This window comes from Cydia amplana, chromosome 1 (assembly GCF_948474715.1).
Source record: "Cydia amplana chromosome 1, ilCydAmpl1.1, whole genome shotgun sequence".
In the NCBI taxonomy this organism is placed as follows: Eukaryota; Metazoa; Arthropoda; class Insecta; order Lepidoptera; family Tortricidae; genus Cydia; species Cydia amplana.
Window position 1 is genome coordinate 13,978,594 of NC_086069.1, and position 23,442 is coordinate 14,002,035.

At 39.5% G+C, this 23,442-nt stretch overlaps 1 protein-coding gene across 2 annotated transcripts in view; it reads right to left on the reverse strand.

The window, feature by feature from the left end:
• The window catches only part of LOC134648046 (uncharacterized), a 51,813-nt gene that overhangs the window by 22,605 nt on the left and 5,766 nt on the right, over positions 1–23,442 (reverse strand). For both annotated transcript variants that reach the window (XM_063502484.1, XM_063502492.1), the window contains exons 2-7: positions 16,182–16,256; positions 15,186–15,344; positions 12,125–12,315; positions 8,889–9,145; positions 8,314–8,466; positions 7,642–7,756 (exon numbers count right to left, since the gene is read on the reverse strand). In XM_063502484.1, the coding sequence (XP_063358554.1) occupies positions 7,642–7,756; positions 8,314–8,466; positions 8,889–9,145; positions 12,125–12,315; positions 15,186–15,344; positions 16,182–16,240 (934 nt within the window). In that variant the 5' untranslated portion in view covers positions 16,241–16,256. The remainder of the gene's footprint in view (positions 1–7,641; positions 7,757–8,313; positions 8,467–8,888; positions 9,146–12,124; positions 12,316–15,185; positions 15,345–16,181; positions 16,257–23,442) is intronic.

Below are 23,442 nucleotides of genomic sequence, written 5' to 3' on the forward strand. Positions count from 1 at the left end.
CATGCTTCTAACTCAATAGATTATAACATTACCGCAATAAATATTTTCAAAATATACGGGAAATTTTATGAGCTATCCAAAAATATAAGTTTTATTGCTTTATAATGTTGTATAACTAAGTAATCATGAATTTTGTTCAGCATGGGTACTGTGCACCGTCACGTAAATGGAGCCCGGCCATCGTTGAGTTTTCATTATATTTCAGGTTCTATTTTTCTGATACATGGTGGATACCATTTGCAAGCATATTAAATTTTCTGTGAATACTCGATTGTTTGAAATCTGAGGCCCAAAATAACCATTTTAAAAATATTAAAGAAAATGTTTAATTTTTACCTTAGAGGTTTGCTTAGTGACTGAAATAATTTGAGAAAGAGATAATGTAGTAAATATAGCGTGAAATTTTTAGAGTAAAATCAGCAAACTATTTATTAACTTTCCAAAAATATTGTTTAGTTACCGTACAACTATAAACATATATGTAGGTATGCCAGGACCAATTTCGCCAAGCAAGCAAACACACGGCGCGGCGAGCGCCTGGTAGACCAGCAGCATTCTATTATTGTTTGACAGTACATTTTATAATGTAGGTATCCAAAATGATAAAATATCGATATAAATGATGGTTTGTTTGTTTTGTTTTTTTATCACAGGAAACTTAAGTATAGTTTGACTCTTTTGACAAAAGCCCAGTTCTAGGTTCATAACATCGTTAAGTTCGTAGCTTTCATGATTGCAAAACCACTGCATATGAAGTACTTAATATCTGTGTTGTTATTTGACTCACGCGTCTACACGTAAAACGTTTTCAAACCCACTCCGTAGTTAATAATTTAAAATCACCTTTTTATAGAGATCTGAGGCTTGTGGCGTTAAAGAGATATTTGTCGCCGCACGCTCCAGGATGCAAAATAAGTGACTACTATTTGAGTAGCAGCGTATGTCCACATAATAACTATCCGTGAAGTCCGGTTTTAAGTATAGTAATAGTAAGATAAGGTCAATATTGAGTAAACTATCTATATTATATTTATTTACTATTTTATTTTACGGTCTAATTTATAGTTTTTGCTTACCTATTGATTCATTGGCGTTTGGCATTGTAGTTTTAGCTTGTAAGTATGACTCTATTGACAGTTATAAGATGTACTACGGTATTTAAATAACGCTCGTCTGTAACTACATGATCTTAGATCTATAATAGCGACTCATGATTTCTCTGTTCGACTGTAAGTCATACAAGAGAGTTAAGTAGCGATTGCGATATAAAAAGCTATAAGTAGAAGGCTTTATCACACGTTTAGAACCTTAAGTGCAAATTGCAGATTATTACTCATATAGATGTTAAGGTTGTTCAATTCACTTTGAGCTATAAGCTATAATACTAGCAGCTTAACATGCAATATAGCGCCCAAAACAGCTACTGTAGATCTTAAATCTTTAGATGAACCTTTTAAACACTTTTATCTCACCAGAGCCTGTAAACTGTAAACTAAGACTATAGATGTAGCTATTCTAGAGCCAGGCTGTCTTTAGGTAAGAAAATAGGTGCTAAGTGTCGCCTAATTGTTTGTTGGGATTTATATGACGGTGCGCAGTGACCCATGCTGAACAAAATTCATTATTACTTGGTTATATAATATCTTACACCAATAATAATATGTTATATATATAATCTTATGTTTTTGGAAAGATAATGAAATGTCTCGTATATTTTGTCAATACATTAATTGCGATAAAGTTATAATTTATTAAGTTAGAACCATGTTTTAGCAGTACTTATGTGCATGCACGGTAAAAAATCATGTTTTCAATTATTTTGAAAATGACTAAAGTTATGACTACAGTTATTGAAAACCAATTATAGTACGTTTAATATTCTTTCAAATGGTATCTATCACGAACTGATCAATAAAATAAAACCCGAGAAATAATGAAAAGTTGACGCCGATCTCCTGCCATTTACGTGACGGCGCTTAGTGACCCATGTTGAACAAAATTCGTAATTACTCGGTTATATAATATCATACACCAATAAAACTTATATTTTTGGAAAGCTAATGAAATTTCACGTACATTTTGTAAGAATATTATTGGAGTAAAGTTATAATTTATTGAGTTAGACGCATATTTTATCAGTACTTATGCCATCCATGCACGGTAAAAAAATCAAATATTTTAAAATATTTTGTAAATTACTAAAGTTATGACTACGGCTATTAGAAACCATTTATTATACGTTTAATAACCTTTCAAATGGTACCTATCAGCAATTGATCAATAAAATAGAACCCGAGAAATAATGAAAAGTTTACGTCGGTCGCCCGCCATTTACGTGACGGTGCGTAGTGACCCATGCTGAACAAAATTCGTTATTAATTGGTTATATAATATCATACGCCAATAAAACTTATGTTTTTGGTAAGCTAATGAAATGTCTCGTATATTTTGTAATAAAATAATTGCGGTATTGTTGTAATTTATTGAGTTAGGCGCATATTTAATCAGTACTTATGCCATCCATGCACGGTATAAAATCAAATATTTTAAAATATTTTGTAAACGACTACAGTTATGACTACGGTTATTATGAAACAATAATAGCACGTTTAATACTCTTTCAAACGACACCTCACACGAACCGATCGGTCCCATAGGACTCAAGATGTGAACAAATATCAATAATGGCCGGCCGCCATCTTTGCCCCCCTTTTTTTCGACCCGTCCCCCTCTCCATAAACTAAAACCGGTCATTTCGTATTCTAGAAATCACGAGGAACACATCCATACCAGTTTTAGGTATTTAGAAGAGATGTCGACGACTTTTCTCGAAACAGGCCGATTTCCACCTGTCTATAGCTTTTGTCGTAACTGGCGCTGTGGCATAACAAGAACACCGAGCGAGAGGACTCTTTCTTTACAGTGATTACAACCGCGCCGCGTCAGATAGGTAACAATAACATAGAAACACAATATATTAACAACGACGCGATAAATATAATATTAAGTAGCCACCTGTGGTAGCCACGGAATAATTCCGTACATTGTGCAACGAAATTCAATTTTGCAAACGAGGACTAGCTATAGATTCACGACAGCCCCAGCAGGCTGGAGTGAATTAAAGACTTGAGTTTGCAATATTTTCACCGCCGTAGTTACTTTGACTTAGTTAAACAACGTTGCATACAATACTTTTTCTACGACCAAGCACTTACTTTAAAATAAAATTGTAAATTTAACAAATATTTTTTATTCAAGAAGTAGCAAAAATGGAGGGTACGGGCGGAAAAAGAATGAATGAAATTAAAAAAAAAACATGTCTGTGGTTCACTTATTTGTCAGAGATGACGTTTAAAATAAGATTGGCAACAATGTATTTCATTCAATATTTTTTAAGTGGTCATTACACGAAGTATCGAAAAAGTGCCAAAAAGATACTGCGTGTATGCACAAATGCTTTTTTGGGGAATAGACTAAAGACTTGTCTTGACAACTATAAGGTAGGGTTTTTAAAGGGGTGCGCACGACCCTTTAAATGACAAATAAAAGTACGGGAATAGAAAAATATTTTAACACGTCTATTAAAACTACTATTAAATTAAGCAAATTTAATATTCTTAAACATAAACAAAATAATTAAATTGTAAACGTTAATATTTTCAAAGTAAAACTAGTTTTATACCTTGACTTTTTTACTTCAATTCAATCTTTGGGTAATATGGCTCCATCGATACTGTCGATGATTTCGCCAACGTCAAATTGGATCCCACGTGGGATCGAATTAATATTATTTGTAATAAAATTCAGCCAGTGTACGGTATAAAAGTATAAAATTATGACCTCTAGGGCTCTAGCCAGCCACGGTTAGAGGTAGAAATACCAAAATAAATGCTCTAGAGCACGACGTTGTTCGGTAATCGGGTTCTCAGTTCTTGTAAGGCGATAGCTAGACTTTACAAGAACCCGCGTGGGCTACCCGGCGTTGACGCCAGAATGGTGGTTAAACGCGTTTCATGATTATTTTTTCATTATCTGCACACTTCCACATTAGTTTACTGCATAATACGCTATCAATATTACACTTTAAACAATATTAATAAGCAAAAACAAAGAAATGAATCACGAGGCTATGTTACCAAAATGGCGGTCGACGAATAACCCGACTTTTTTACTTAGAACCTGACTTGGTTCGTATACGTATTCGTATTTTGTGGTGACTTGCAATCCGGAGGTCGCGGGTTCAATGAGTCGGAACTTATGTACGAATATCATTTGACACTTACCAGTCGCTTTTCGGTGAAGGAAAACATCGTGAGGAAACCGGACTAATCCCAATAAGGCCTAGTTTACACTCTGGATTGAAAGATCAGATGGCAGTCGCTTTCCTAAAATCTAGTCAATTCTTGGGATTAGTTGCCAAGCCGACCCCAGGCTCCCATGAGCCGTGGCAAAATCCCGTTTGGACCATTTAGTGCCTATTTATTTGTATTTAACGAAGATTAAAATCTAACTTTTAGTTCCAATTGATGAAAAAGAAATATAACTTGCACCATTTTAGGCAATGATAACTATAGCTTGGCCAAAGAAAAGTACCTTTACTTAGGTATACTTTAGGTATACCTTTAATGTCATTTATTTATATGTGGCTTTTCATCTGAGAAAGGTACTTATGCTTGATCTGCCATAAAAACGTTTTCTATCAGAATTTCTGTTGAAATTCCAGATGGAAACGTTCTTATTGCACTTGAGCAAGCAACATAGTATGAAAATAGTTCGAGTAATTTCCCTGACAAAATTGAAAAAGTTAATTCCATCCAGAAAAAATCATGAAACATGGCATGCACTTTTCCAAAAAACGTAGATATTTTTTATACCAACATTTCTACATGTAGGTATGCCGAGAATCATGCATTTTTTCGGAAGGGACTGTAGATTACAATTAGGTTCAGTTTTCTACAGTTGTCAAATAGCAGGTTTACTGGCACGGTTTTGATACTTACTGAACTAATTATTTATCGATTACTTCGATGCTATTAACTAACCGATCTTGCAAGGAAGTGGAATTCAAGTCAAGGCCGTAACTACATAGTTCTAAGATTGTTCAAAAAAAATTATTACCTATATTCCATTTTTTTTAAAGAATAGGTTTAAGAGCCAACAGGAGTGGTCATTTCTCCATACAAACGTACTCGACTGTTTCCTCCGTGGGTTTTGAAGCTAGAGCAATGATTTTTTCAACACAGATTAATATTGTCAATATCTGTGTCGGACCGTTTTGCTTTTTTTGATATTTTTGTTTTTTAAGGCGCTAGAGCCCTTCGAAAATGGCCAAAATGGCCTAATTGACTATGCGCGCTATTCAAAACTTATATCAATTAGCCAAAAAAGCAAAACGGTCCGACACAGATAATGTCATAATCATTTAAATTTCCAAATTTGGTTACGATTGGTTAAGTTTTGGAGGAGGAAACAGTCGAGTACGAAACCTCGATTTTTGAGATTTTTACGCAGGATTTTTCGCCTTGTCCTTATCGCACTACCGCTTCCGTTAGCGAGACGGGTATATTTACCTAAAATATTTAAATCTCAGCTCCTGTTGGCTCTTAAGGTTACACCTATATAGGGTTACCAGACGTCAGGAATTTTCCTGACATGTCAGGAATTTTGGCCTTTTGTCAGGAATGCGGCCGGAATACGAAAATGTCAGGAATTTTAGTAAATTAACAATATGTACCTTAAAAGGTACATTATTCAAATTTACTTATCAAGCATAGATATCGCATACGGCTAGACCCCCCCGTCGCCCACCGATACGAGCGTCAGGAAAAAATTCACAAATCAGGAATTTTGTCAGGAAGTTCCAGATTGGGATCCGGTAACCCTAGACCTATATATGTTTATAATATTTTCTTTTACTACCCCTACCCTTTTATACTCTTTCTAACCAGTCAATATTTCAAACCTTTTAGTATATATACTTTCTGTTGCATGCTTGCATGGGACCATAATTAATTGCTTGCTTGTTGATAGAAGGATACAGTATGTACCTAATTACTTAAAATATGTTTTAGTACGGTTAGTATTCAGAGTCACGATTCGATGGCCAGGCTCTAGTTGACCCGGCTGGAATGGCAATTGCTGGTTCTCGCATAAGTTATACCTACTCGTACTGGCCCGATTGATACCTACTTAGAAAATAATACACCGCATAGGATGCAGCACGTCTCCGACTGCGTAGGTATTAGTACCTACAGTTGCATTGTACCTACGGTAGGTACAATAAGCGTCGCCATACTAGTTGTATAGAAAAAACGATACTTAAGTTAGGCTTAGGACACAAACTGTAAGCAGAAAGAAAGCGACACGATAGGGAACCGAAGCCGCGTTAGCTCGAACACATCCAGCAATTGCCCACTTCCTTGTTCCGGCAACAAAGTTTGTTCTTAAAAAACGAAATGTACCCAACTAATTATCATTTCATTTTGGTTTCATTGAAGGAGTAACTAAAGGCAATCCTTACATTTTAAAGGTATACATGTACAAAGTATAACAAAAATAGTAATGAAAATCGTATTCTGATTAGAAAAAATTTTTCACGCGATTATTTTTGTATACTTAATGCAGGTCGTCCTAATAGGTGATCCTCCATACAATTTATATACTTTATTCTAATCAGAGCAGGTACAATGAGAACTATCTCCTTAAACGCATTACCACGAGGCTTTGCTCCGTGACCGTTAGTGCTACAAAGCTGCAATGCCTGCAATTCGGCACGGATATATAGGAAATCAATCATGCCGACAGAGTGGTAAAATTAAACTAAAACAAATAAAGCAAGTACCTCCCCTACATGTAAAGTGGGGATTCATTTTTTTTCTGCGTCATCCCTATAGTGTGGTGTGGGGTGTCGATGTCGTTAGATATCAGGTATTTCAAAATGAATAATGGTCTTCAACAAACATGTGAAACATGTTTAATAAACTGAATACGCTTCGAAAAAAAATGTGTCCCTCCCTCTAACCTCTTTGCTCTTTGCCAGTTTCTAGGTAGGTATCTAATGCCTATAAGTATGAGACTAATTCATATCAAGCATGACAAAACTCAGAAAACAGAGTTAAAGTCTAGCATCCGTAAAACTTTAAATTGTGAATTTTTGTGGTCCTGTAATTTTTAGTAATTTAAATGTATTATTTAATTTCCATGGTATTTTTCTTACATGACACATGCTATTTTCTACCCAAGCCACTTAAATTCAACATGTCGTGTGTCAGATTATGTTAAACAATTCAACATGATGATGACAACCGTGACGTCCAGCATGGATTGTTTAAGATTATTTAATTGTTTAGGAATATAATGATCCTTATTCATGAGAGTAACCATCAGCGCAATTGCGTGAATTAGATAACTCTCCCACTGCTGCTGCTATATAGCTGTCAGCCGTTGAAATGTTGCCAGAACTAACGATTTGATGGCGAGAGTAAAAGGCAGCGCCACCGGAAAGGAGCTTATGTGAGAATCAAGAAGTCTATCTTATCTGCCCTCGATCCTGCCTCGTTATTGTTTCTAGGTTGTAGCCCCCCCGGTAGCGCAGCATCAAGAGCCTTAAAGGAATAAGTAAGCTATGTGATAGGTACTTACTAGTCGGTTTAGGAAACTGAAGCGGGCCGTTCTTCTCAGACAAAATATACTCCACGGTGGCGGGCTGACTGCGCAACACGCCGCGTTCGGTACACTGCTGCAGGTACACCTGCACCTAATTAATAAGTAACAACTTCTGTCAGTGTTGCAAATAGGGAATATTTAGTACCTGAATTTATACCTATAAGAATACCGATGCACCTATAAGTATTAGGATGAAAAATTGAAAGCCCACCGATTATACTAGGTCCAACTGGAACCAAAAGTAACAGAAGTTTGTGATCTATGGTTTATTGTCTTTATGCGGGCTGTACACACTCATCGAGAGACTCCGAGACAGGCCGAGAACGAGTGTGTACTGGTCCTTTCTCGTCTCGTCTCGCGCTTCTCTGATTGGATCGAGCGGTGCCAGACTCTCGGAGAGAGGCTCTCGACGAGTGTGTACAGTCGGCATGAGATTATAACATTAAATCACACTAACCCTGCAGTTTTTGCTCAGCTAACCAGTTTTTGGCTAAAGCTTATAGAAAAGACTCACACCTAAATATCTGCTTGACCCTATTACTGATAATTTGTTATCCAATTGAAATGATTTAATCTAGATTTTTTTCTGAAACTGAAATTTTAAAATCTTAACGGCGAACCGATCTCAATGAGACATTTTGGAGGTACCTGAAGATAGTCGGGGCTTCTGGGGTCTCGCTCTTCCCGGTAGGGGGGAGCCCTGAACACGATTGCCAGCTGCTTATGGTAAATCTGGGCTGGGGCAGTTTGCGACCACCCCCGTCCGTCATCGAACACCACGTCCGGATTCTGCCCTGTGTACTGAAGCATAGAGAAATATAGTAAGACAAGAGTGCTCACTCCATACATCAGTTAGACTATTAATTTCAGCGTCTACATCTAGCATCGAGTAGCGGAACTATCAGTCCTGCTACTTGACAATAGACGTAGCACCGACCGGAAAGTCTTATGCTGTTGAGATTTAGAGACGTTAACGTTGTTCAAGAGGTTTTATTACTAAAATAAAACATAAAATAGTTGAGTACTTGAATAGGTACAGCGAGCTGCAAAAGTGCACACCTACTTCATGAATGAATTCCATTCACTAAGTGAGTAGGTATGCATTTTTGCAGTTGTGTATAGATCAGACGTAAGCGGAACTAAATTTCCTAATACATGTGCGTGCTGATTGTTTAGCAGTTACTCTGCAATACAAATACTTATCCTATTTTTGAACAGCATACCTTATCACAAAGCAAAGTCATTTCGGCCCCTCCCGTTAGGTTCCCAGCAATGCTCGTAACGTGGACGATCTTGAGGTCATTTAGTTTCTTCGCGTCGTATACGACGTCCGACGCGACAGGAGCCAGACCCCTGTCGTATTTCAGCAGGTCCATACGGTCGGTGGGCGTCCAGCTCGGTCCCGGCAGAAACACTTGGAAACAGAGACGGACTGCCGTGAAGTTGATTTGGCGATGGTCATAGATGTGCGAGAATCCGGCTGTAAGTGATAGAGTAGATTGATTGTACAGTCGCTATCAGGAGAACAGAAGGCAAGCTGGATACATTATAAAGAAACACATGCTTAAAATGAGAGAATCATTTAATCCCTATCTTGTAACAATACAGGGTGGATTTTCTTTTTGGGTCAGTGAGGGCAGCTATCAGATCCCGTGCTGCTACGAGAAAACGGTCTTAGAAGACCTTCCCTCGATTTCAAATTAATGAAGATTGGCTTTTACAGATTTTGGAAAAAACATACAGGGTGCGAGAAAAAGGTCATTTTTGACAAACTTTTTTTTTATGCCAATCGATCCCATTCCTATTGAGGATCAAAAGCTTGTATGGAAGCAAAAAAAATTTCCGGCTAGAAAAGCCACAAATCGAGGAAAACTTTTCCCATACAATTTGTATGAAAATGAAAACTTTTATTTTTCACATGCTATTTTTGTATGCCAATCGATTCCATTCCTATCCAGTATCAATAGTTTCCTAGGGGTCAACTTACGGTAATGTACTAAAAAGCCACAAATTAATAAAAACTTTCTCCATACATTTACTATGGAGAAAATGTGAAATTTTATTTACAATTTTCTACCTGGCCCATCAGTCCTACAGCAATGTCTTCATACAGTATATAGGTTATAGGTATTCGCGGGCTTGGTTTCCGCAACTCGACGTCATATTATTGCGCCTATTTTGCGTGATGGGTTGGCGGCCTATTCCTGCCAACCCAGCTCTACCAGGAAGCCTAGCAGACCCTTGACGTTGCCGACGACTTCTGGGAGCGACCCCGGTGAGCCGAGGTGTTGTGCCCGGTATTCTGCCACCCCTGGGCATTCGAGAATGACGTGGGCGGCTGTCTCCTCTGCCTCCATGCACGCCCTGCAGAGGGGGCTATCTGTAACACGTAGGGTTAGTAGGTGTTTGTTAAATGAGGCGTGGCCGGTTATGGCCCCAGCTATAAGCCGGAGCTGTGGTCTCTTCAGCTGTCGCAGCCTCCGTGACAGATTGGGGTTGAGTGTCGGGAGGGCTTCCTTCGCCTGCCTGCAGGTGCCTAGGTTAGACCAGTATTGTTGGTGTTTTACCTTGGTGTTATGACGCAGCATGTTCCGGAGCCAGGCAAATGGCAGAGGTATAATTGGCTCAGGTCCTGCCACCTTCAGTTCCGAGCCACCTCTCGCCAGGATGTCGGCTGCATCGTTACCTCGTGAGTTGCTGTGTCCTTTGATCCACTGCAGAGTTACGCCATTGGTGGTACATACCTCTGACAGAGCTTTGTGGCATTCGTAAATTAGCCCTGAAGTGAGAGTATAACTTTGTAGAGCTTGCAGTACTGATCGACTATCAGAGAGTATGCGGATGGGGTAGTCCAATACTTCCCTTGAGACGATTGCGTGTGCTGCCATTATGATGCCCATACATTCCGCCTGGAAGACTGTGTTATGGGCACCAAGTGGTGTTGAGATGTGTATGTTTAGGTCCTCTGAGAAAACCCCAGCGCCAGTGCCTGACCTTGTCTTTGATCCGTCCGTGAAGATTCTCAGCTCCCTTGGGTTGAGTCCTTCATGGGGTTCTTCATGTAATTGTATTTTGTATTTCTTGTCGAAGACGAACTGCTTGGGTATCCTGTCAGTCACCGCTTCTATGAGCGGTTCCCTACCTATGGCCTCGTAGAGGATTTCGGTGTGTGGCACCCTAGGCGGTCTCCAGAGATTAGATTTTTTAAGACGTACCGCCGCAGCTAGCGCTTCCTGTTGTATAAAGAGGTGCAGCGGCGGCAGGCCCAGTAAGGCTTCCAGGGCCGCGGTTGGTGTTGTCCTCATGCAGCCCGTTGTCGCCATACAGGCCAGCCTCTGGAGTCGTTGTAGTTTAGCCTCAACTGTGGATAGTTTGGTGCGTTTGGTCTTCATACAGTATTATGGTTCTTAAATGTAATAGGACTGATTGGCCAGATAGAAAACTGTGAATTAAATTTCACGTTTTCTCCATAGTAAATGTATGCAGAAAGTTTTTATTAATTTGTGGCTTTTTAGTACATTACCGTAAGTTGACCCCTAGGAAAGTATTGATACTGAATAGGAATGGAATCGATTGGCATACAAAAATAGCATGTGAAAAATAAAAGTTTTCATTTTCATACAAATTGTATGGGAAAAGTTTTCCTCGATTTGTGGCTTTTCTAGCCGGAAATTTTTTTTTGCTTCCATACAAGCTTTTGATCCCCAATAGGAATGGGATCGATTGGCATCAAAAAAAAAGTTTGTCAAAAATGACCTTTTTCTCGCACCCTGTATGTTTTTTCCAAAATCTGTAAAAACCAATCTTCATTAATTTGAAATCGAGGGAAGGTCTTCTAAGACCGTTTTCTCGTAGCAGTACGGGATCTGGTAGCTGCCCTCACTGACCCAAAAAGAAAATCCACCCTGTATAATAATAATAAGTATGTAATTTCGTATAATTAATTCTACCTAGACTCCTTAACTCAAAAACTATGTAATTTTGTATGTTATTAATTCTACCTAGACTTATTAACTCAAAAAATCTTTTAAATTTAAGATTAATAGTTAAGGTTGTAAAAATGCATGCTTTTTTATGAAACATTTTACAATATTTTTTTATATAGGTATTATAGGTAGGTATCGGAGCGGCTAAGGTGTTTAAAATATATAAACATACTGTGTATTTTATTTATGTTTTATCCTCTAGCCGCCCAGAGTCCTATAAAAAGGTCTCCTGTTCCATTCTAATTTGAACTTTCTGTTGACAAAATAAAATTTAATTTTGCTTAGCAAGGTTTGACGTAGGTATGGGCGGCTAAAGGTTATAATTGGTATGGGATACTCGTACGTGGAATTATTTAAGTAAGATGTATTTCTTTATTTTCCTATAGTATCTCCTATTTCTCTTCTAGGGAATACCTAATTATTACCTTTTACATATTAAAGTGGGTAGATAAATGTATATATTGCTAACTGACCTCCAAAAGGGTCGATATTCATCTCCTTGCGACTTTTTAACGCTGATTTAACGTCTTTCTCGGTCTTCCCCTTAACACACAGAATTCCTATATTTTTGAAAACTACTTCAGGTTCGTCTGAGATAACGAAAATCACTCCATGCCTGCATGTGTATCGTGGGTCCGATCCTGTGATGCTGTGGGGGTGAACTCTGGAAAGAACATCGATAAATAAATTAGGTGAGTGGCATGAGTCGATTGTGATGACAACAGTAAGGGTGCATGTTTCATGAGGACTTTTGTGTCTTGTAAGAGACTTTTAAAGCGAAATTATATTATATGTGCATAGTGTGCATACCTACAACCTACACATGGATCGACTGACACATAACATAAGTTCTAAATCTCCAGTATCCAAAAGCTACAAGTATGTATTAGAAGTACATACATATTAGATATAGGCACTTGAAATTGCAAAATGTAGGTTGGCACCTATTGGATATGTACACACACACCTACAGATGATAATAAAAATAATAATTTGACCGCTTGCTCCTAACTAGTATACTTTAAAAACTGTATCTATGCATAAGTATGTGAATATCTAAATGACATAGTAAAATTTGTATAAAGAGATGAGACCGGGGCTGTGCCACTACCGGTACCTACCTAATACCTACCTATCCAGTTTTCCGAGAATTACCTAATGAGGTCAGTCAGTTTCGATTTGCGTGAATAACATTTGTGTCACTGCCAAGGTATAACTAGGTAAATGAGTTACGGATTTTCTGTGACGTGATGGACCCTGGATGAACTAAATTGCCGACAGCAGCTGCAATACAAATTTTAATTTCACATTCATATAGCTATTTATTTACGTAGGTACTTAACTCCAAAAAATATTTGAGTGCGAACACCTTGAGAATTTGTTGGGTTATTGGGTAGGTAGTGCGGCGGTTTCGGTATTTGTCCAATTTTATTAAGGGCGTCCGCTAGCTGCCGCGGGTGCACGGAGCATTATATAGGTAAAACCATAAGTTCCGCAACCATAAGTTGCAACCGCACCAACTATCGGACGTCCTTATGAATAAACGGGAATTTATAAATGTAACCTTGTATACGAGTACCTATATCAATGTCAAAACACCTTGGGGCCTAGTCAAGATGCCATTAATTTTGACGCTTTTACTTGGTGGGTGGCATATTAACGGCACTTTTTAAATGGGCTACTTTTTCTATCTTTTTTTTTCAACGTTTATGTATAAAAAACATGCAATTACTTAACTTTTAAATACCGAGTATTTTCAGGTTTGAGATGTAAAGGTTTTAACTTTAACCACGTCATGTAGGTATTTATTTAATCTGGTAAAAATCGGCCACCTACATAATTATATTGCGATTTGGAAGTTCAAAGTCAAATCAATGTAATATTTCCCCGAGCTTAATGAGTCAATAGTCTAGTCATTGCATATTTAGGTAAGTATTAGGTATGACAATCCGAGTGGTTCATCATTTCCCTTGCCATTGTTTCAGTCGTTGGCAGCATTCCTTTTTTGAGGTAAGTAATTTAGGAGACTAGATTTTCGAGGTCGTAATACATACGCTTTGCCCAGCGAAGTAAATTCATTGCTGCGCCCGCAAATTAAGAAGTGCATGATAATCCCACCCAGTGTGATACCTAGCTGCTTCAAGTAGCGCCATAGCTCTGGACAGAAGTGTGATACCCCATGCAGTACAGGTAGTTGTAAGAAGCCAAGACGACAAGTAACCTTACGAGTAAGACATTAAAATTAAGTTTTATGTCTAAAATTTCATTTTTGATACCTACAAAAGCTTTATTCGCTGACTGCATGTGCATTAATATTATTCTTATCATCATTCAACGGGCAACTAATACTAATCGAGAAAGTTCTAACAAACCCAAATACAATCAAGTACGTTGCGTTGTTTTAACACAAAGTTCCTATGGCCACCTCTTCTATCCATCATCAGATCAGCTCGTATATTATACAATACACTGTAGGTGAAGTTTCAGCTCGATCGAATAATGGGAAGTGAGTGGGTCTAATTTAGCTTGTAATTATTAATTTATTAGAGGAAATGTCACTAAGAACAATTTGTCCACTAATGGCCAACAATGCGGTGCATCGCCGGGGCGAACGCCGTGCTGATAATTTATTCGTCATCGTTTTAGATTTTAGACAAAATTTGACCCCTGCTCTATCTTATCCGACTTCAGCATAGCCTCCGAGGATAGCAGCTGAAGCGTCACCGTTACCCAAATATCTAATTAGATGTGCCAATATAATCGGTAAGCAAGTAGGTACCTATAGTGACCTACTTTATAAAATGTCCCATTCCACGTACTAAGTACATACGCAGTAATACGCACCTATTTCCTGGCGGCCCCTACAAACCCAACAGCCCAGCTGGGCTGCTATTCCATAGCTTATACTTACAGCATACATCGCGTGGACGTAACCATTAAGTGTGATCTCGAGATCCTTGCCAGCTTGCGTAATCGGAGATCACTTAGCTGTATTATTATACTGGCTCGTTGAGGCGATACGGTTGATGGGATGGGAACAACGTGCCCGCATGCCCGAGTTAATTAAATAAGTGAATAGCTCTATCACACGCGACAACGACAGTGTGACTACGGCAACTGGAAATATGGGTCTTCTGCTGTTATACACTTTGTTGTCGCCAGTTAGATTTTTTTTAACAGATTTATGGTCAAGGTAGGTAATTAATTGCTGGAACCTTTATTTCGTAACTCATCGTTAAATCATGATCTTGAAGTAAGACCGAAAATATGCACTATAACATTCTTAAAGATATCTTGATTTCAACTCTAGACTAGAGACATACAGCTGTGTGCAATCTAATAGCAGTACCTACATGAGTAAATGAAAATTAGGGGAAAACTAACTTTAGATCAATTATATTGGATAAAATCATAATAAAATAAAAATAAAATATAAATTATGGTAGGTACCTACCTCCTCTGACACATAAAGTGGGGGTGTAATTTTTTTTTCGCTCCAACCTGTAGGGCAGCTCATCACCATCAGTTACTTACAAGTTGTTGTGAGGATTGAGCAGCGACAGCAGCACCACGAACGGCCCCTTGTGCCCGTGGACGCGTATGGTGGGGTAGGTCCTGCGCTCCGCCGTACTGCTCACGCCCGGGATCGAACCCACGGACCGAGCGCCGTCCACCTCGCTTAAATAGCGAAACCTGGAAGATTATTAGGTACACAAGTTTTTCTAGGTAGTAGATTTAAGTACTATCCCATTTTCCCGAACATAACAAGATTGTACAGTTTCAAAGTGTCATTAGCGCTGCGAATAAGACACTCAACGTTATTAGGCACCTGTAGGCAAACCATTTGGCTCCTCTACACCATCGACAATGATGGTCCATTACAGTACCTATAGGCGACGATTCCATCGTGTGGGCACGCGCACAATCATGGCCGCCACTTCCTTTGATATTTATCCGAAAACCGGCAGAATGGCGATTACGCTCCATCATCGCCGATCATGGGCCAGCACTGTAGGCCTATAAGCCCTCCACACGATCGGGATCACCTGCAAGTGCCCATCATGGCCAATGGAGTAGAGGAGCCTATAAATATATAAATCTATGTCATTAAATGTAACGGATAAAAAGAGATTGAAGCTTAAAAGTTGCACATACCTATAGCACAAAAATAAAGGGCATGGCTCCGCCTAACACGGATAAAAAGAGATTGAAGCTTAAAAGTTGCACATACCTATAGCACAAAAATAAAGGGCATGGCTCCGCCTAACATTATGGCCGTTATGGGCATGTACACGTGATACAGATTGTTGAGAGTCATATGAAGAGAGCTAATAGCTTTAGGAATAAATATAAGAGAAAAGCCAACCAAGGAAAATTTAAGGTGGATGGACTGGGTGAGAGACGATATGAACATATAAAGGATGTGAATGATGAAATGAGAGATATGGAAGAAAAGGGCATGCTGCTTCAATTCCAAGTATTTAAATGGGACAACCGAACAATAGTGTAAATTGTATGGTCATAACTTACCTCTGCGACTTGCCCGCAGGCTGCTCTATGATGGTAACGTATGGTTTCGAGCTTGACATGATGTCCTACGGCAAACTGGGAACAAGGTACCTTTTTTATTACTTACGAGGGGCGTTCAATATATAATGAGAATGAGATGCAAACTCTTTAAATATTAGGAAAGTAAATACTGGCCGGTAAAGCTAATCTACCTAGCTGATTGCCATGAAAAAAAAACTAACTGTTTTTTGTTTAAAAAAAAATACGGCGATTTCTTTGCGATGCTATTGAGTACGTTAGCGAAAATGGAGAAAATTGAACTGCGCGCCGTTATCAAATACTTGTGTATGAAAAATTTTTCTACGGACCAAGTCGATTTAGATTTACGGGACACTTTAAGGTCTAATGCTCCTCCGTATTCGACAGTCCAGTAACTGAAGAAATTGTGAAAAAAGTCGAAAACTTAGTTTTGGCGGATCGTCGTGTCACGGTTCGTTTTATTGCTGAAAATGTAAAGATTTCAACGGGGAGCGTGCATAATATTTTACATGAACGCTTGGGTATGAAAAAGGTATCAGCGCGTTGGGTACCCGGAATGCTTACTGACACGCAAAAACAAACTAGAGTCGAGATTTGTCAAGAAGGTTTGGACCTGATACAGCAAGGCAGGGAACTTTTTTTGACGCGATTTATAACAATGGACGAAACATGGCTCCATCATTACGACCCTGAAACGAAACCGCAGTCTATGACATGGAAAAGGCCATCATCTCCAACTTCAAAGAAATTCAAGGTGGGCCCATCTGCCGGTAAGGTCATGGGCTCTGTTTTTTGGGATGGTAAAGGGGTCGTAATGATTGAGTATCTCGAGCATGGAGCCACTATTACGGGCACTTTATATGCCAAACAAATAGCAACATTGCGCAATGAGATCCGTGAAAAACGGCGAGGTAAACTCTCGAAAATTGTGTTGTTCCATCAGGACAATGCACCGGCACACAAGTCCGCCGTTGCAATGGCTGCAATACGTGATGCTGGGTTCGATATCCTTAAGCATCCTCCGTATTCACCAGACCTCGCCCCTAGTGATTTCTACCTATATCTGAGATTGAAGGAATACCTGAGAGGCAAGAAATTTGAAGACGACGACGCGGTAGTCGCTCCAGTACAGGATTTTTTAAGTACTCAAGATGAAACCTTTTTTAGAAATGGAATTTTAAGTTTAGAAAAAAGATATACTAAGTGTATTATGCTAAAAGGTGACTATGTCGAAAAATAAAATAATATTTAATAAAAGTTGTGTATAACATACTCATTCTCACTTTTTATTGAACGCCCCTCGTATAGCTTTATGACGGGAAGATCGTGACGTGTACGGAATGTAGGTGTTTAATTTAATATAGGCATTATATATGTGTTTTCAATAAGTCAGGCCTATTTTTAACCGACTTCAAAATTCCGAAGGAGTAGGATCTCAATTCGTCGTGATCTGTTGTTTCTATGTATGTCCCGATTTCTTTAAGACGGTAACACCGACCGATATCAAAAATACTTGCTTTATACTTTGTTTGATTACCAATTTGACCGTATGTTTTTAGGGTTCCGTACCCAAAGGGTAAAAAACGGGACCCTATTACTAAGACTTCGCTGTCCGTCCGTCTGTCACCAGGCTGTATCTCACGAACCGTGATAGCTAGACAGTTGAAATTTTCACAGATGATGTATTTCTGTTGCCGGTATAACAACAAATACTAAAAACAGAATAAAATAAAGATTTAAGTGGGGCTCCCATACAACAAACGTGATTTTTGACCGAAGTTACGCAACGTCGGGCGGGGTCAGTACTTGGATGGGTGACTTTTTTGCTTGTTTTGCTCTATTTTTTGTTGATGGTGCGAAACCCTCCGTGCGCGAGTCCGACTCGCACTTGGCCGGTTTTTTTTTGTATGTATGTACCTATTTTACCTCAGAACTCAAAGTTTTCCTCGATTTGTGGCTTTTTTATTCGGAATTTTTTTTGGTTCCATACAAGCTTTTGATCCTCAATAGGAATGGGATCGATTGGCATCAAAAAACAAGTTTGTCAAAAATGACCTTTTTCTCACACCCTGTATGTTTTTTTTTCAAAATCTGTAAAAGCCAATCTTCATTAATTTGTAATCGAGGGAAGGTCTTCAAAGACCGTTTTCTCGTAGCAGCACGGGATCTGGCTGGTAGCTGCCCTCACTGTAGTGATGGGTAGGACATCAATTTAAAATGAGTTTGTATGAGTACCTCATTTTCTAAAATGAGGTGTTACAATGTCTTACTTCAAATGAGGTGAGGTACTAGCATATTTTCAGCGTCGACTATTCCATTAATTCCAACAGCGACATTTTTTTTAATGTATATTCATTTTTATGTATTCATCACTTCCTTTATAAATAAATAAATAAATAGTAATATTTAATTGGAGTGCAATTCTGGAGGTTAAGAATAGAACTTTTAGGAGAAAGATAATTTTAGAATCAAACTAAGAACAAAGTACCTACATACCACATAGCAGCTTAATTTGCTGCTTTTATGAAACTTGTTCTAATTTAGCACTTTTTTATTGTTAGATTGTTTAGTCCTCCTCCTTGCAACTTGATATAATTTTAAGTATGATAATCACTTGCGACCCGCAACGGATTTTGATGCGGTTTTTTTTTAATAGATAGAGTGATTTTGTGATGCGCGCGAGTAAATGAGTAAAATGAATAGAGGAGTGAAGTAAGACATTTTTGCGGTACGAAGTACTGCGACAAATTAACAAAATGAGTGGTACAAATGAGGTGCCTCACGAGTGAGCGACTCAACACTACCTCACTGACCCAAAAAGAAAATCCATCCTGTATTGCGAGTTGCAGCTAACACAAATCAGTAGTTTATATTGATCGTTTACACATTTGTATCTAGCGCAAATACCATGGAAAAACTAGACTTTTTATTTGCAAGGGCAGAATCCAACCAAAACCTTATATACGAGGGGTATTCAAAATATTCTCGGTATGAGAATGAAAACAAACAAGTACGAAAAGTTTGATATTTTTATTTTTCAATATACTCCCCCCCTATGTTCATACACTTAAAAGATCGATCAATTATTTTTTTTAATCCCTCGTAAAAATATTTTTTATCTTTCGTGTAAAAATGCTCCTCCACTGCCGCCTTCAATGCTTCATCGTCAGAAAATTTATTTCCACGCAGATCCTTTTTAAGATTGGGGAGCAAAAAGAAGTCGCTGGGGGCTAAGTCCGGACTATACGGTGGGTGAGTAACAGTTTTAAACCCACATTCAACAATAGCTGCCTTGGCAATATGAGCAGTATGGACGGGGGCGTTGTCATGCAGAAGCAGAATACCTTTGGTTAACTTTCCTCGCCTCTTTTCTTTAATTACATCCTTTAATTGACGTAGAATGTTAGCGTAGTACTGTCCTGTGATATTTACACCTTTTTCTTTATAATCGATTAGTAATACTCCTTCACAATCCCAAAATATCGTGGCCATGACCTTGCCAGCTGAAGGGATGACCTTGAACTTCTTGGGATGAGCTGAACCCTTAATGTGCCACTGCATGGACTCTTGTTTACTCTCTGGGTCATAATGATGAACCCAGGTTTCATCTCCAGTAACTATTCTTTGCAGCACCTCATCAGGATTTTCACCGCACAGGTCAATAAAATTGGAACAACAAGCTACACGCATGTCTTTTTGAAGCCGAGTCAGCATTCGCGGAAATCATCTTGCACTTACTTTTGACATATTAAGATGGTCATGTATAATATCATGTATGGTACCAATAGAGAGATTGGTTACTTGTGCTATAGATTTTACCTTCACTCGACCATCTTCCAATATAAGTTTTTCCACTTTATCAATATTTTCTTGTGAAGTAGCTACTACAGGCCGGCCAGGTCTAGGGTCATCTTCAATACTCTCCCTTCCGCGTTTAAACTCGCTTGACCACTTTTGAATGGTAGATAAAGAAGGAGCAGACTCACGGTAAACACAATCCATTTCCTCTTTTATGGTTTTTTGATTTTTACCCTGTTTTGTCAAGAATTTTATCACGCATCGATGTTCTAATTTAGTTAACATTGTCAATTCGCACATGATGTTCATGTTTGTTCAGCAATTGCAGAAAAACCAAAGACTATCTCGGTTCGAATTATACTTTTTTTTAATGTCAATGAATAAACCTTAGCGGCCAGTAACGAAAGAAATTTTAGAAGAGGTCGTAAGATATCAATACCGAGAATATTTTGAACGCCCCTCGTAAAAGGTTAAAGTTGGCTCGAAACAATAAAAAACACGAAAACGTCTAATTTTCATTTATTATCAGTTTATCACTATTATCAGTTGTATATTTAGTACTATATCGTTAATACAGATCATAGCAGTACAATTTTAGTATAAAACTAGATTTTGCCCTGTGCGCGGGGCCCGAGGGCCCCGCGATGTGCGTACTGTTTGTTGTTGTTGTTGTTGTGTAGTTGGTGCTGTTGTTGGTGCTGTAGTAATTTGTTTTCCAAAGGGAAAAAGAAATAAAGTTGTACTTTTGCTAGAAAGAAAAGATCCGCATGCGAGCACTTCATTCCCGCAGCTCGGCCTACGGCCTCGCGTGCTTGGGAAACCGTAAGGGACGCTCCGGGCCTTCGGCCCTACGCGGAGCTCGGCCTTCGGCCTTCGCTGGGTTTCGAAGCTCAGCGTCGGGCCTTCGGCCCGCCGCTTCGCTTATTAAAACACTTGGGGAGGGTTGGTTTTGCTTGGGAGCGTAAGCGGGAAGTTGAAGCTTAAACACGACCCAATAGTAAAAGTGTCTTGACAAGCTCACGTCGGGCCTACGGCCTACGACCTTCGGCCCGCCGTTTCGCTTGTCTAAGCCACTTTTACTATTGGGTCGTGTTTAAGATCCAACTTCCCCCTCTCGTTTGACGCTTCGGGCCTTCGGCCCTACGCGGAGCTCGGCCTTCGGCCTTCGCGAGCCTCGACGCTTCGCCGCCGGGCCTTCGGCCCGACGGCTCGCTTATCAAGACAGTTGACTTGGTAGAACGCTTGGAAGCACTGCATTCACGCAGCTCGGCCTTCGGCCTCGCTTTAAATTACTGAGGGTTGCACGCTTGGGAGTCGGGGTGAAGGCTCCGGGCCTTCGGCCCTCCGCCGGGGTCGGCCTTCGGCCTCCCGGCCTGAAGCTCGCCCTTCGGGCTCGCTTAACACACTTTTTTTATAGGATTTTGCTTTGTTCGTCATTCCCGCGGCGAGGCCTTCGGCCTCGCCCAAAATTACTGGGGGTAAGACACGCTTGGACGTCCGGGGTGAAGCTCCGGGCCTGACGGCCCGTCGCGGGGTCGGCCTCCGGCCTCCCAGCCTGAAGCTCGCCCTTCGGGCTCGCTTAACCTACTTGGAAATTTGACTTTTGCCCCTGCCCGCGCCGTTTTGGACTTTTCCAAAAAAAATTTTTTTACATTGTAATCTTGGGCCCCCAGGCTCGCCGCGTGCCAAATCTCAGCGCGCTCGGACCAACTTGAAAAAAAAAAAAAAAAAGTCGGCCATTTTAAATTTTTTTTAATGCAGTTTGTTTTGTCTCGGGGCCCTCTATGACATTTGGTCGAGCACCCCCCACCCATCTCGCACCGTTTTAGAGCTGCCATACAAAAATAAAATTGCTATTTTCTCCGCCATCTTGGGACTTTTCCAAAAAAATTTTTTATCATACGAATCTTTAGGCCTCTATCACCCGCCATGCCAAATCTCAGCGCGCTCGGACCAACTTGAAAAAATTTTAAAAAAAAAGTCGGCCATTTTGAATTTTTTTTAATGCAGTTTGTTTTGTCTCGGGGCCCTCTATGACATTTGGTCGAGCACCCCCCACCTATCTGGCACCGTTTAAAAGTTGCCATACAAAATAAAAGTGACCAGATTTTCCGCAATTGAAACATTTTTCAAAAAAATTTTTCTTCATAGGAATCTAGGGGACCCCGAGTTTCCGGGAGCAAAATTTCAGCGCGCTAGGACAAACTTGAAAAAATTAAACAAAAAAAAGTCGGCCCGTTTGAAAAAAAAAATGGCGGCTTCAAAAACTGCCAGGGTCCCTCTATGACATTTGGTCGAGCACCCCCCACCTAGGTCTCACCGTTTGGCCGGGCCGTCAAACATTTTTCTGACCGAGAGCGGTAGACCAAATGTCAGATTTTTCTGGAGGTCACCGAGCCGCCCTCTATACGACCGTACCATAGTCAAATACCCCCCGAACCCCCTTCCGGGAGATCAATTGATCATCAGTCAGTCGTGTTGCAGCTTTATATAATATAGAAAAAAATAGCTAATAGTGATATAGGTAGCCGAGGGATGTCTGACGAGCAAAATTATATCAGAAATATTTCCGAGTGCCTATATAATTTATTGAATTGTTATTTTTAACAAAAAACTGTAACAGATGAGTTCGGTCAAGAACAACATTATGCATTTTAGAAGGATTTTTCATGATAACATTTTTTATGTACAAAAATAGGTACAAATGGTGTGTTTAAGACCAAAGTTCGCATTTATTACTTATGAGCGAAAGTTGTTTAATCAGTTTTCGAATCGATGAAGTTACTATAGAGAAAGGCCTCAATTTTTCTAGATAATAATATTTTTGGCAACCGTTTTATGATCTATAAAGCCCTACGATTTTTCAAAAACTGCTGGCTGAACCCGAATCCACTGCACTCTTTAAGTTAGAAATATCTGGGTGACCGAGCTTCGCACGGAAAACATATAAAAACTCGAAAATGCGCGTTTTCCCAGAGATAAAAAATAAAAAAATAAAAATAAAAATCATTTAATTCAGAAAACAGGTTCCATAATTTGGTTAGTAACTATTAACTTAACTTAAGACCTATGTTAGAGATATAAAAATAATACATAAAAAATACACACAAATCACAAAATTTTACAAATTAAAAATTAAAACTAAAGATGCGACTCTCCCCCCCTCTGCCGCCTCATGCATCCCATGAACTCCGCATAACATGCAGATCCATGAAGCGACCGAGGACGGGCGAGTCCAGCCTGTCCGCGATCATCTGCAGGATACTGTTGCTGCTCCCTCGCACACGTCGCATAACGGACGCCGACTTTTTCCGTATTATTGCATAGAAATCGTCGACGACCGCGTCGGCAAACATACCCGACGCGCTGCAATAGCGAGGGAGCCGCAACAGGGCCCTGAATGCGTTATTGTATTGCACTCTTAGTGCATTGTACGCCCGCTGCG